The 13,252-nt window shown below is 46.7% G+C and overlaps 1 protein-coding gene across 3 annotated transcripts in view; it reads left to right on the forward strand.

The window, feature by feature from the left end:
- Positions 1–13,252, forward strand: part of SAMD11 (sterile alpha motif domain containing 11) — a 203,160-nt gene that overhangs the window by 53,840 nt on the left and 136,068 nt on the right. For all 3 annotated transcript variants that reach the window (XM_061601276.1, XM_061601277.1, XM_061601278.1), the window contains exon 3: positions 12,690–12,868. In XM_061601276.1, coding sequence (XP_061457260.1) covers positions 12,690–12,868 — 179 coding nt within the window. The remainder of the gene's footprint in view (positions 1–12,689; positions 12,869–13,252) is intronic.

The raw sequence follows: 13,252 nt of genomic DNA on the forward strand, positions 1-13,252 counted from the left end.
TGTTGTATAAATCTATGGTGCGGCCGCATTTGGAATACTGTGTACAGTTCTGGTCACCTCATCTCAAAAAGGATATTCTAGAGTTGGAAAAGGTTCAGAAGAGGGCAACCAGAATGATCAAGGGGATGGAGCAACCCTTACGAGGAAAGGTTGTAGCATTTGGGGCTTTTTAGTTTAGAGAAAAGGCGGGTCAGAGGAGACATAATAGAAGTGTATAAAATTATGCATGGCATTGAGAAAGTGGATAGAGAAAAGGTTTTCTCCCTCTCTCATAATACTAGAACTCGTGGACATTCAAAGAAGCTGAATGTTGGAAGATTCAGGACAGACAAAAGGAAGTACTTCTTTACTCAGCGCATAGTTAAACTATGGAATTTGCTCCCACAAGATGCAGTAATGGCCACCAGCTTGGATGGCTTTAAAAGAAGATTAGACAAATTTATGGAGGACAGGGCTATCAATGGCTACTAGCCATGATGGCTGTGCTCTGCCACCCTAGTCAGAGGCAGCATGCTTCTGAAAACCAGTTGCCGGAAGCCTCAGGAGGGGAGAGTGTTCTTGCACTCGGGTCCTGCTTGTGGGCTTCCCCCAGGCACCTGGTTGGCCACTGTGAGAACAGGATGCTGGACTAGATGGGCCACTGGCCTGATCCAGCAGGCTCTTCTTATGTTCTTATGATGTCAGCAGACTAAGTTTGTATAACCTCTCCAGCTTTGAATGATTTATTCTCTGTGTTTTTTCCTACTCCTGGGAGCAGGAAGGATACTGAAATACTATACTCAACCTGCTGGAAATGTTATTCATCAATCTCTCTCTGACATCTGAGATTTCAACCAGCATTGCTAACATACTTTTAAAGCATAGCTCTGTAACCAGAAGGGCTAGAAACTTGTTTTTTTATCTCCAAAATAACTGAATTCTGCACTTTGTGTTTTAAATCAGAGGCCACATCTGGACTATATATTTAAAGCAGTATTATGCCACTTTAAACAGACATGGTTCCCCCCCCCAAAGAGGAAGCCATGACTGGTGGTATGAAACTGCTTTAAACGTATAGTGCTAATGGGGCTAGATTCAGCAGTCGCCTTTTCAAGTTCCAACGTCTCTCCCAGATGAAGGCTTCAAGCAGGGCCAGCTTTCTGCTTTTAGGAACCTTGTTCCCTGTCGACAAGGATGGTTTCTCAACCCCATGCTCTAGCATCATGTCTTTTGTTTCTTGAGGGGCCGGCTTCGAAGCACGACTTCCTGCTGTGGTGAAATGGGGATCTCCAGGTCTTCATGTGACCTCCTTCTGCCCTCCGAAGCTGCTGTAGTGCTTTCTAAAAGGCTGCTTTAAAAAATGGCTTCTCCAAAACAATCCCCCCATCTCTTGGATGTAATAAATGCTTACTACAGTTTATTATTTTGTGAGGGCAGGGGTGGAGGAAGAGCTGAAAAATTGTCTAGACAAGTAGGGAGGAGAAGGAGATGTGGAGATGGGCTCAAGGGGGTTTGGGGGAAGGTTCCCATTTCTTTGCGTGTGGTAGTCACCCAGGATAGTTGAAGTGTCCAATTTGGTGGGCGTAGTTATTGCGAGCGTCATTCAGATGGCCCGCAGCGTGCCTGTGGGTTTGTGGCTGAAGTCACCGCATCCATCGCATTAAATATTCATGTATTGATTTTTAATTGCATTTTAATTCTTTTGTTTCTTATATTGTATTACAGTTTGAATTCTATGGAATAGAATGTATAAGAAATAAACGAAGCAATAAAATGCACTTAAAAAAAAATCATCTAGCACAGCACATTACAGCTGCTACAACAGGCATTAAAATCACTAAGTGGTCAGCTAAGACCGTAGCAATTTTCAAGTGGTCCATTGGGGGGAGGGAGTTTGGGAACCACTGCTGTAGTCGGTTCAGATTTTGTTTCCAGTTGCGTAGCTGTGTTAGGTCACGATCTGCTTATTGAGCATTCATTCGGATTTGTTATCGGGGAGGTTAGACAGTGTTTCAGCAAGTAAATGTTTATCTCACATTTTCTAATAAATGTTCCCATTGCTTTCCTTATTGCAAAAAGTCTGGTTTTGGGGGTGGGGAGAGTGAGTTTGTTGTGCAAGGATCTCCAAATCACTCTTGATACATGATTGAATCCCACCCAAAAATAGCAACAGTTTGGAAGTGCCTCTAGTCTGTTGGCAGGAAAACCAACAAGGAGATTTTTAAAAAAAGTTTTATTTGAGTTTTCTTATATAGACAAGTCAAACATCAACAATAAAAACAAAACAGTAATAGTCAAGGTACGAAAATATAGAATGCATGCATTTTCCTTTGTTAGAAAAGTTCTTGTGTATGACCTGTTTAATGACAGTTGCTGTTTCATCCTAACAGGTCTTTCATTATGTCTCCTTTAAAGACTGACAAATTTATTATGACACAAGCTTTTATGGAGTGTAGCCCACTTTGTAAGATTTCGTTGTTAAGTGTCTGTATGTTGCTGAAAGCAGCTAATAGTGCAATGCTTTGCATGATTACACAGAAGCGTGTCTCCCCCCCCCCCATGTTCAGTGGGGCTCACTCCCCAGGAGGAATGTTTAGAATAGCAGTGTAAATCTTATAAGGAAAATGAACTCAGGTCTTTGGTTTGTTAGCTGATAGGAAGTGGAGATTTTTCTTTCCTGTGTTGCAACACCCAGCGATTCATTATCACCATAATGTGAAGGATCCGTATCTGGGAGTAAGGTGGTGTGTAACCTGTTAGGATTTACATGTCCATAGAGACGAGATGAGGGGAACTTTTTTTGCAGTGAAGGCCACGTCCCCTCATACGCAACCTTTTTGGGGCCACATGTAATTGGTAGGCGGGGCCAGAGCCCAAAGTGGGCAGAGCAATGGATGCAACTTTTACCTTGGTACAAGTAGACTGCATTCTGGCCATGCACTAGTCAGAGGTTCCTACACGTTCACACGCACGTCTCCCTCCAGGCCAGCAAGAGGCATTAATAAACTTCAAGGACACATTTTTCCAGGCAAAAAGCACTTGAGGGCTAGAGGGGATTGGACCTGGAACCATCTGCATGCAAAGCAGATGCCGAGCAAGGTGTGCAACATGGGCAGGGCTTTCTCTGCGGTGGCCCCACAACTCTCAAACAGTCTTCCCTCTGAAGCACATTGTTCTCATTCCAATGACGGTCAGGCCAAGGCCTTTGTGGAGGGATAGAAGTGCAAGGTGATAGTTTCACTTTCGTTTCTGCTGCCTGTTTTAGTATCTGTGATCGTTACTAACTTTATGGTGTTGTTTGACTTATCTTTTGCTGCACTTTCATAGTTATGATATTAATGCTTATTCCGTGCCGCCTTGGGAAACTTAGACAAAGGGCGGACTACAGATGCTTCAAATAAATACCTAAGCTCAAACAGTAAAAAAAGAAAGAATAGGAATTGTGGGGGGCTGAAGGAAGGGGCGTAGCTCAGTGGTAGAGCGTCTGCTTTGCATTCAGAAGGTCTGTGGTTCAATCCCCAGCAGCATCTCCAGATAGGGCTGGGAGAGACCACTGCCTGAAACCCTGGAGAGTTGTCAGTTAGCGTCAGTAATACTGAGCTAGAGGAGCCCATGGCCTTGCACAATATAAAGCAGCTTCCTATGTTCGTATATCTTAAGGGAAGGTCCATAGCTCAGTGGCAGAGCATCTGCTTTGCATGCAGAAGGTCCCAGGTTCATTCCTCGGTGTCTCCAGGAAGGGCTGGGAAAGATTCCCCACCTGAGACCCTGGGGTAGATGGACCGATTGTCTGACTCGGTATGAGGCAGCTTCCTCTGCCCCTATGAGCGAAGGGTAGGCAGACAAGGCAAAAGCATGTGGCTGGCTGTTCTTCTGCGCAACCAGTGGTGTGCATGAGAAGCTAAGTAAGAGATCTGTTTAGTACTGCTGTATGTGACTGTGCATATACACAAGAAATCCAGCTCTCCCAGGCAGAGGAGTGTGACATTTTGACCCATTCATTCAGCTTGTGCTTCAGCAGGCTATGTGGCACTGCATCTCCGTCTGGCTCATCCCAGATAACTTCCAAATATAGGTCTGCCTGCCAGTTAAAGCCAGCCAACTGCCTTCTTTCGATATGTCCACAGGTTGACCATCGTGAAAAGCGAGTATTGCAGCACCTCAGGAAATAAATATATTTTAAAGTTTTCTTTATTTTATTTAATATATTAATGCTGCTCCTCCTCCTTGTCAAAACTGAGTTTCTACGGAAGCTAACAGTGCATCGCTGGAACAAATAAAATGATATACCACAATATCTAAGTGAAAGAAAAGGCAGTAGTGGAAACAGCATTACGAGCCCATAAAAATGGAAGGCTTAAAACGATACCTAAAAGCAGCAGGCAGACGAAACCTGCAGCGTTCGTGAGTTAGAGGAGGCCCTGGCAGACATTTGTTTCTGCCTGGTGCTAAAAGACAGCCAGTGTGGCGTGAGAGCCAGTGTGACATAGTGGTTAGAGTGTTGGACTAGGACCTGGGAGACCAGGGTTTGAATCCCCACACAGCCATGAAGGTCACTGGGTGACCTTGGGCCAGTCACTGCCTCTCTGCCTCAGAGGGAAGCCACCTCTAGATGCCGCTTACCGTGAAAACCCTATTCATAGGGTCGCCGTAAATCAGAATCGACTTGAAGGCAGTCCATTTCCATTTTGGTGCTAAAAACCTAACAAGAACGGAGAGCTCCCAAGATTGCATGAGGGGACCCTCTCACTTTGTCTCATGTAGGTGTGGGGAACCTTTGGCCCTTCAGATGCTGCTGAACTACAGTTCCCGTCAACCCCAACAATGGCCCATCTAGTGCAACATCGCGTCCTCACAGTGGCCAACCAGATTGCCCCTATGGGAAGCCCGCAAGCAGGGCCTGAGCGCTGCAGCAACTCTTCCCACTTCCGGTTCCCAGCAACTGGTATTGAGAGGCATCCTGCCTCCGACCATGGAGGCAGAGCATACCCATCATGGCTAGTAGCCACGGATAACTTCATCCTCTATGAATTTGTCTCATCCTCTTTTGAAGCCATCTCAAGGTGGTTCCCATCACTGCCTCTTGTTGGGAGCAAATCCCATCGTTTAACTATGGAATTTCTGCAGGTTTCCGAAGAGCAGGTTGTACCCCTTTGGCTCTGACTTCTCCCGCTCTGTTCTCCGAGATCTCCGGCCATAGGGCAGGCTGTCTGCCAAGCCGCCCCTCGCCATATGGATTCTGGCCGCATAAGCAATGTGCTGCATTAGCAACCGGGCGAGGAACTAGGCCGCTTTTGACAGGTGATGAGGCAAACGCGCTTGGCAACAAAGCCTTGCCGAGAGCTTGCCTGTTCTTTTATTCATTTGCTCATTACTTGAGCGTTGGAGCCAGGGAACGGCACGGAACTAGAGAAGCTTGTTTTATCAGCGGCCTGGGTTTTAATAGGAAAGCTGGTTAAGCTCCGGGAAGTGAGCGCGAGGGGCTGCTCCAGCCCCTGGATTTGCTATCGAAACAAATCAGCGGTGTGGAGGCACTGGCCTGCAATGTGTAATGAAGGCCTGTGGGAGAGACAGGGGCTTATTTGGGAACCCGCCATGGCCCTTTAGGTAATCATAGCTGGCGTTGAAACAGCGAAGGAAGGGGGGGAAGGACAGAGGGCTCTCTCACACTGACGGGGGAACTGCCTCGTCCATTTAATTTCTTAATTAGAAATCCATGGGCCTTCTCTTGCCTTTTCCCAGCCACGGTTTCCTGGTTCCTGGAGGCCAACCAAACCGTTGTGTCAATAACAAGGGAATGAAAATGTGACCGACTTTGGGGCTTCCTCTCCATATGGAGCTGATTTGAGTTTTCTCTCCTTTTTCCTTTTTCTTTTGGTCTGTAGTGATGTTGAGACCCGCTCATTCTCCCACCCATGAGGCAAGGCGAGGTGACCACCACAGGCAGTGAATTTGGGGTTGTCTTTTATGGGCAGCGGGGCAAAGAGATCCACAAGGCACGGTCTAGCCGGCAGGAGTTCTTCACCTGCGAAAGCCTCCTTGAATTGAACAGGATCTGCATGAGAACATATCCTGCCGGGGAGGTTTACACTAGAGTAGGGATGGGCAACCTGTGGCTCTCTGGATGTTGTGGGGCTCCAGTTCAGTCCTAGCAGCCAGTATGGACAAGAGTCACAGACGATGGGAGTTGTAGTCCAACAACATCTGGAAGGCCATATCTTCCCCATCCCTAGACTAAAGGCTCCTGGGAGCTGGGAGCACTATCCAGAAAGGAGACTCCCTAGCTGTGTCTCTGCATGAGTGGCTGCTCTGGATTTATTCAGGCTGATTTAAACACGGCTGAGGAACCAATGGCTCTCCAGATGTTGTTGGACTCCCAACTCCCATCGACCCTAGCAGGATGGCCAGTCGTCAGGGCGGATGGGAGATGGAGTCCAGCAACACCTTGGAAGCCCACAGCTTCCCCACTCTTGTTATAGAGGAAGATATCATAGAACAGGAGTGGGGAAGCTGAAGATATCATAGAATCATAGAGTTGGAATGGGCCTACCAGGCCATCGAGTCCAACCCCCTGCTCAATGCAGAAATCCAAATCAAAGCCTTCCCGACAGATGGCTGTCCAGCTGCCTCTTGAATGCCTCCAGTGTCGGAGAGCCCACTACCTCTCTAGGTAATTGATTCCATTGTCGTATGGCTCTAACAGTTAGGAAGTTTTTCCTGATATCCAGTCGAAATCTGTCTTCCTGCAACTTGAGCTCATTCTTCTGTGTCCTGCACTCTGGGACAATCGAGAAGAGATTCCGGCCCTCCTCTATGTGACAACCTTCCATGGACTTGAAGAGTACTATCGTATCTCCCCTCAGTCTTCTCTCCTCCAGGCTAAACATGCCCACTTCTTTCAGTCACTCCTCATAGGGCTTTGTTTCCAGTCCCGTGACATCTTTGTTGCCCTCCTCTGAACCCATTCCAGTTTGTCTGCATCCTTCTTGAAGTGCGGAGACCAGAACTGGATGCAGTATTCAGTTGCTCTGCGTTACTTTTAGAAGGACTGTAGCAGCTGGCTAAGGATCTCCTTTGCCCAGTGTTCTGTTTCTGGCATTGTTCTGTGAATCTTATCTCTGCTGTTTGCTCACGAAGTAGCCCTTCGGCCAGGGACAGAGAACCTGTAGCCCTCCAGATGTTGGAAGTCCAGCAACATCTGGAGTGCCACAGGTTCTCCCATCTCTGCCAGAGCTTGGAAAAGTTACTTTTTTGAACTACAACTCCCATCAGCCCCAGCCAGCATGGCCACTGGATTGGGCTGATGGGAGTTGTAGTTCAAAAAAGTAACTTTTCCAAGCTCTGATCTCTGCAGTAGACTGCGCTCCACTTTCATTAGTGCAAAGGCGTGTCAGTTGGATTTCCTGCTTCAGGCCTTGCAATGGCTAGGTTGGACTCCACCTTTTCCACCAGTTCGGTGGATCCCTGCTGGAGCAGGCCAAAGGCCCAGATCTAATCCAGCGTCCTGCTCTCACAGTGGCCAACCAGATGCCCCAGTGGCAGTCCTGCAAGCAGGACGTGAGTGCAACGGCAGCTCTCTCTCCGCTTGTGATTCCCAGGAGCTGGTGTTCAGAAGTACTCCACCTCCAGTACTAGAGGCAGGACAGAGCCCCATCACGGCTAGTAGCCATTGTTAGTCTTATCCTCTATGAATTTGTCGAACCCCCTTTTAAAGCCATCTAAGGCGAGTACAGTGAATAAAAACCTAAGAAGAGCTTTGTTGCTGGATTGGACTAGTGGATTGCCACCCTGGGCTCCTACTGGGGGGAAGGGCGGGATGTAAATCAGTCAATCAAATAAATAAATAAAGGCCCATCTAGTACAGGACCCAGATTTCATAGTGTCTAACCATTATGGGAAGCTGGCAAGCAGGACCTGAGCTCAGCAGGAATTCTCTCCCCACGTGCGATTCCCAGCAATTGGTATTCAGACGCAAACTGCCTCTGACAGTGGAGGGAGAACTTAGCCATTGTGGCTAGTAGACCTAATGAAGATGCTGTGCTCTCCGGGAAGATGCATTTTCTCTTTCCTCCCCAAATGTTCAGCCTTTTCAACCATATGACCTCACGTAAGCATCTTCTCTGTTTGGCCTCTCTCTCCCCCTCCCCACAATATGTTGTGAATTCCGCCCTAGCTGAGGCCTCGGCATCTCTGGGATCAATTAAATGCTCGCCAGGGACCCACTGGAAGGAATCCTTCCTCATTTTCTGGCAGCTGTACTACATCACAACCAGGGCGTTGATATGCTTTGACCTTTCCTCTGAGAACAGGGAACCTCCCCCCCCCCCCCCAGCATTTGTACTTTCCAGTCCTCTGTTCCATCTGGAAGCCCTGTCTTGATTATTACTGATTCAGTCAGAAAATGCCTTTTATCTTTTATTTATATTTTTTTTAAAAAAAAAAAGTTGGCTGGGAAAATGTGGCTTGTGGGATTTATGACGGCAGGGCTCATTTTGGTGGGTGGAGAGTGGTTTTATTGTAATAACTTAGCTAACCTTGACTGACTGCTCTGAGTGGGAATTTTGTGTCCTTTCCTTGCTTTGATTTGCATCCTCTTGCGAGACCAGAGGACTGTTCGATGTGGGGACAGGACTAGAGATGTGAAGGCCGCGGGGGGAAAGATGGAAAAATTGAGAGGGAAACTGGGAGGGGGAAGGTTTCTTTTAATTTTTCTTCTGTTCTCTCCCCCCCCCCCCCAAACACTGAATTTTTCAGATATTTTTCTGGGCTTTCAGATCTCTAGATAAGACCATAACAACAAGATATATATTTAAGCTCTAGCGATCACCTGGGCCAGTCAAGAGTGCCCCACGTCAGAGAGCCATTTGGGCTGGCCCTTGAGTGCAGGGCTCAGATGTAGACACTTGTGAATTGAAGTTTTATTTTCACATCAACTGCTGTCATAAACTTGGACCTCATTTGGAGTACTGCGTATGTTTGTGGCTGCCTCACTTCAAAAAGGTTTTTGTAGAGCTGGAAAAGGTTCAGAAAAGGGCAACCAAAATGGTCAAGGAAATGGAGCGACTCCCCTAGGAGAAAAGTTTCAGCATTTGGAGCTTTTTAGTGCAGAGGAAAGTTGAGTAAGAGGTGACATGATAAAAAATAATAATAAAACGGCCTGGAGAAAGTAGACAGAGAGAAGTTTTTCTCCCTCTCGCATAACGCTAGAACTCGTGGACTTCCAGTGAAGCTGAATGTAGGAAGATTCAGGACAGACAAGAGAAAGGACTTTTAGCACGTAGTTGGAATTCACTCCCAGAAGAGGCAGTGATGGCCACCAACTTGGATGGCTTTAAAAGAGGGTTAGACAGATTCATTGAGGATAAGGCTGTCATTGGCTGCTAGCCATGATGGCTATGCTCTGCCACCACGGTTGGAGGCAGCCTGCTTCTGAATAACAGCTGCTGAAACCGCAGGAGAGGAGAGTTGGTGTTGCACTCAGGTCTGGCTTGCAGGCTTCCTATTGGGGCATCTGAATGGCCACTATGAGCAGAGGATGTTGAACCAGATGGGCCACTGGCCAGATTCAGCAGGCTTTTCTTATGTCCCAACAGTGGCGACTAGCCACGATGGCTATGTTCTGTCTGCACTGTTGGAGACAATATTCCTCTGAATACCAGTTTGCTGAGAATCACAAGTGGAGAGAGTTGCTTTTGCTGTCATGCCGTGCTTGTGGGGGCTTCTCATGGCCATTTGGCTGGCCACTTGGAGAACAGGATGCTGGACTATATGGGCCATTGGCCTGATCCAGCTGTAGGGCTCTTCTGATGTTTTTATGATGTCAGCCAAACACATTCAAGAACACATTGTTTAAAACAAGCCAAAAGGAAGACGATAAAATATGTGCCTTGCTCTCTCCCCCAACCCCCAGTGGTGTAATCTTACTTGCAAGGGAGGAAGATCTTAGGGTCATAATATAAGGAGGCCACATCCGAAGGGATTTCCTCTGGGCTGATCCAGTGTTTGTGCTGGAACAAAGTTATGACTCTCTTATAATACCTTTTTTTTTTCAGTCTTTGTGTGTGCACGTGTGTGGTGGTGATGGTTTTCCCAGGCAATATGATACAGTCATAACTGTGAAATGTATCAAATGGTTGATATATGCTTCGGTTGCAGTGCTGCTCCCCGAGACGGAGAAAAACCAAGATGAATTATGATATCTAACCAAACGAAAGTTGAATTCAGCCAACTTTTTCCTAGCACCTATTTTTTAGTGACTAGGAAGCCTGTTTCCTATTATGGTATCTGTGAGACTCAAGTCAGGCTACGGCAGTTTATTTGCAAGGCTCGTAGCCGTTGGCTGGACTGTTGTGATGCCACAGAGTCTATACAAACATTGCTCAGGGTATTGTCAGCAATAGAAAATTCTCAGCAAAGTTTTATTGAGTGGGACTGTGGCCGCCATCTGCACTATACTTTCAAAGCAATATTGTACCACTTTAAATAGTCATGAATTCCCCCAAAGAATCCTGGGAACTGTAGTTTGTTAAGGATGTTGAGAATTCTTGGAAGACCCCCTATTCCCCTCACAGAACTGCAGTTCCCAGATAGATTTAACAATCAGTCCCTTTTCCCAGATGGCTCTCAATGGCGCAGAGAGGTAAGCGGCAGTAACGCAGCTGAAGCTCTGCTCATTGCCGGAGTTCGATTCCAACGGAAGGAGGAAGTCAAATCTCCGGTAAAAGGGGTCGAGGTCCACTCAGCCTTCCATCCATCCGTGGTCGGTAAATTGAGTACCCGGCATATGCTGGGGGGTAAAGAAAGGCCGAGGAAGGAACTGGCAATCCCACCCCATATATACGGTCTGCCTAGTAAACGTCGGAAGACGTCACCCTAAGAGTCGGAAACAACTCGCACTATAAGTGCGGGGACACCTTTACCTTTTACCCTTTTCCCAGGGAACTCTGGGAATTGTTGCTGTTTGAGGGGAAATAGGGGGTCTCCTAATAACTCTCATTTGGGGAAGGCTGCTTTAAGAGTCATGGATGCAGAGTAGAATCTCCACTTGACCCATACGTGTGCACTTGAGCCCTCCTGATTGTGACCCTGGCAGGGCTGAGAAAGGAAGCGGAATGTGGTTTCTTAAGCGTGCTCCCTATTTGCTCTGCTTGCGGGACTCTGAATAGCTTCCGTGAGGGTTGTTCTCTCGCACATGCATGCACCCTCTGTTGCAGTTCCTTCCCCCCTCTCTCGTTAGGTATGATGAGTCCCTGAGCAGCCACTGAGACTGGGTAACTGCTCTTAGGTACCATAATGGCAGTTAAATGATTTTTATGAGCTGAAATTGGCACCATCCTTCTCTTTAGCTTCTGGGGTCGCACTCGAGGAAGTCCCGCGGTGATCTTGCATTGGAAATTTGCACGCCGCTGATTCTTAATTGATACGATACATTGTGACTTCTCTGGAAAGAGGTGCAGTGCGACATCTAGATGGGGGGGTTAGTGGTGATGGGGGAAGGCGTTAAGCTGTGGTGGCCCCAAGCTTTAAAGCATCAGGTGCTGGAGTAAATTCCTGATATAGGTGGTGTGCTCAGGAATAGCTTCAGCAAGGAATTCGAAGTGTAACTTTTGTTAAGGCACAACTGGACCCTTGGTTGCATGTGCAGGGCCTTTCCTGTATTTGCTGTCAAATATGCAAAATGGGGGAGGGCATGAAGGCATTTTCAGAGTAGAAGTAGCGGGTAGAGGAGGTACTTAACCCTTCTGTGCCTGCTACTTTTTTTCCTGCTACCTCCATCCCCTGCTGTTTTCGCTGCTCTTCCCAGGATTCCTAAACACTCTCAGAGGCCTGGTTCACACATAACACTAAACTATGGTTTATTGAACCATGGCTTATAGTTGTGTGTAAACCTGGCCCAGCAGCTTCACTGTGTTTCATGGTTAAAGCCTTCTCATTAACCAAGGTTTGTAAACATTTAGTTAGCGTTAGTTGTCACTTAACATTACATGTACAACTGGACCTCCTCCCTAACCTCAACCATGGTTGAGAAGCTCTCACCAGCCAAAAGCTGCAGAGCTGTGGCTGAAGAACAGCAAAGAAGTTAAAACCGCTCTAAAACCTCACCAGCTCTTGCTAGTGTTTTTACCCACTCTGTGAAATAATAAACCAAGGTTTAAGTGATTGTCTGCCAGACTCCTCAGCTTTAAATATGGTTTGTTAACTATGGTTAAGCGTTATGTTGGAACCAGGCCAGAGAAAGCATAAGAATTAATAGAGGTGTCAACAGAGCTGTTTCTACGGATGTTTGCTTTTATTTTATTTTATTTTGAGAGACACATCTTCACTGAGTCATCTAATCTTTCCTTCTTTTTCCCCTCTCCTTCTCCTCCTTCTCCTTCTTCTTCTTCTCCTTCTTCTTCTTCTTCTTCTCCTTCTTCTTCTTCTTCTTCTCCTTCTCCTCCTCCTTCTCCTTCTCCTTCTCCTTCTCCTTCTCCTTCTCCTTCTCCTTCTCCTTCTTCTTCTTCTTCTTCTTCTTCTTCTTCTTCTTCTTCTTCTTCTTCTTCTTCTTCTCCTTCTCCTTCTGCTTCTCCTTCTCCTTCTCCTTCTCCTTCTTCTTCTTCTTCTTCTTCTTCTTCTTCTTCTTCTCGTTCTTCTTCTTCTTCTCGTTCTTCTTCTTCTTCTCCTCCTCCTCCTCCTCCCCCCTTTGGCTCTGACTTTCTCCCTTTTGACAGAATCGGGGCCGCCTGGCTGAGAAGAGGACAATCCCCTTGCCTCCTACCAGGACCGCAAAGAAAGAGCTGCCCTCCATTTTCTCCCATAGTGACGACAGTGAGGAAAGCGACAAGGTCAACGGCCACCACCCTGATGTCAAACAAGAGGAGGATTTGCATATTAGTATCATGAAAAGAAGGTATTATCCCTCCCCCAAAAACAATATTACATGCGAATTGATAATTTGTGCTCTGACATCAGTGGTTGCAAGTCAAGCAAATGCAAAAAAAACTCTGATTGGATGTCTGTATGTCCCCTTTAAAAGCCATTGGTTAAACTGCTATGATGTCAACCAGTGCCCATGGAAAAAACTATTGGTTGAGCTGCTGTCATGTCATGTAATGGTCATGAACATCTACATGCACCAAAACCAAGCTTGGATGGCAAGTTCTAGCAGATCGGTTCTTGGAGTTTTCATTTCTCAAAGAAGAGCCATGTCATAAATACTCATTTGTTGCACTTTCCTGAGACATATGAAATTCCAGGGAATTCCAGAGCTTGTGAGGTTTGTTTTGTTTTGTTT

This window comes from Rhineura floridana, chromosome 18 (genome assembly GCF_030035675.1).
Source record: "Rhineura floridana isolate rRhiFlo1 chromosome 18, rRhiFlo1.hap2, whole genome shotgun sequence".
Classification (NCBI taxonomy): Eukaryota; Metazoa; Chordata; class Lepidosauria; order Squamata; family Rhineuridae; genus Rhineura; species Rhineura floridana.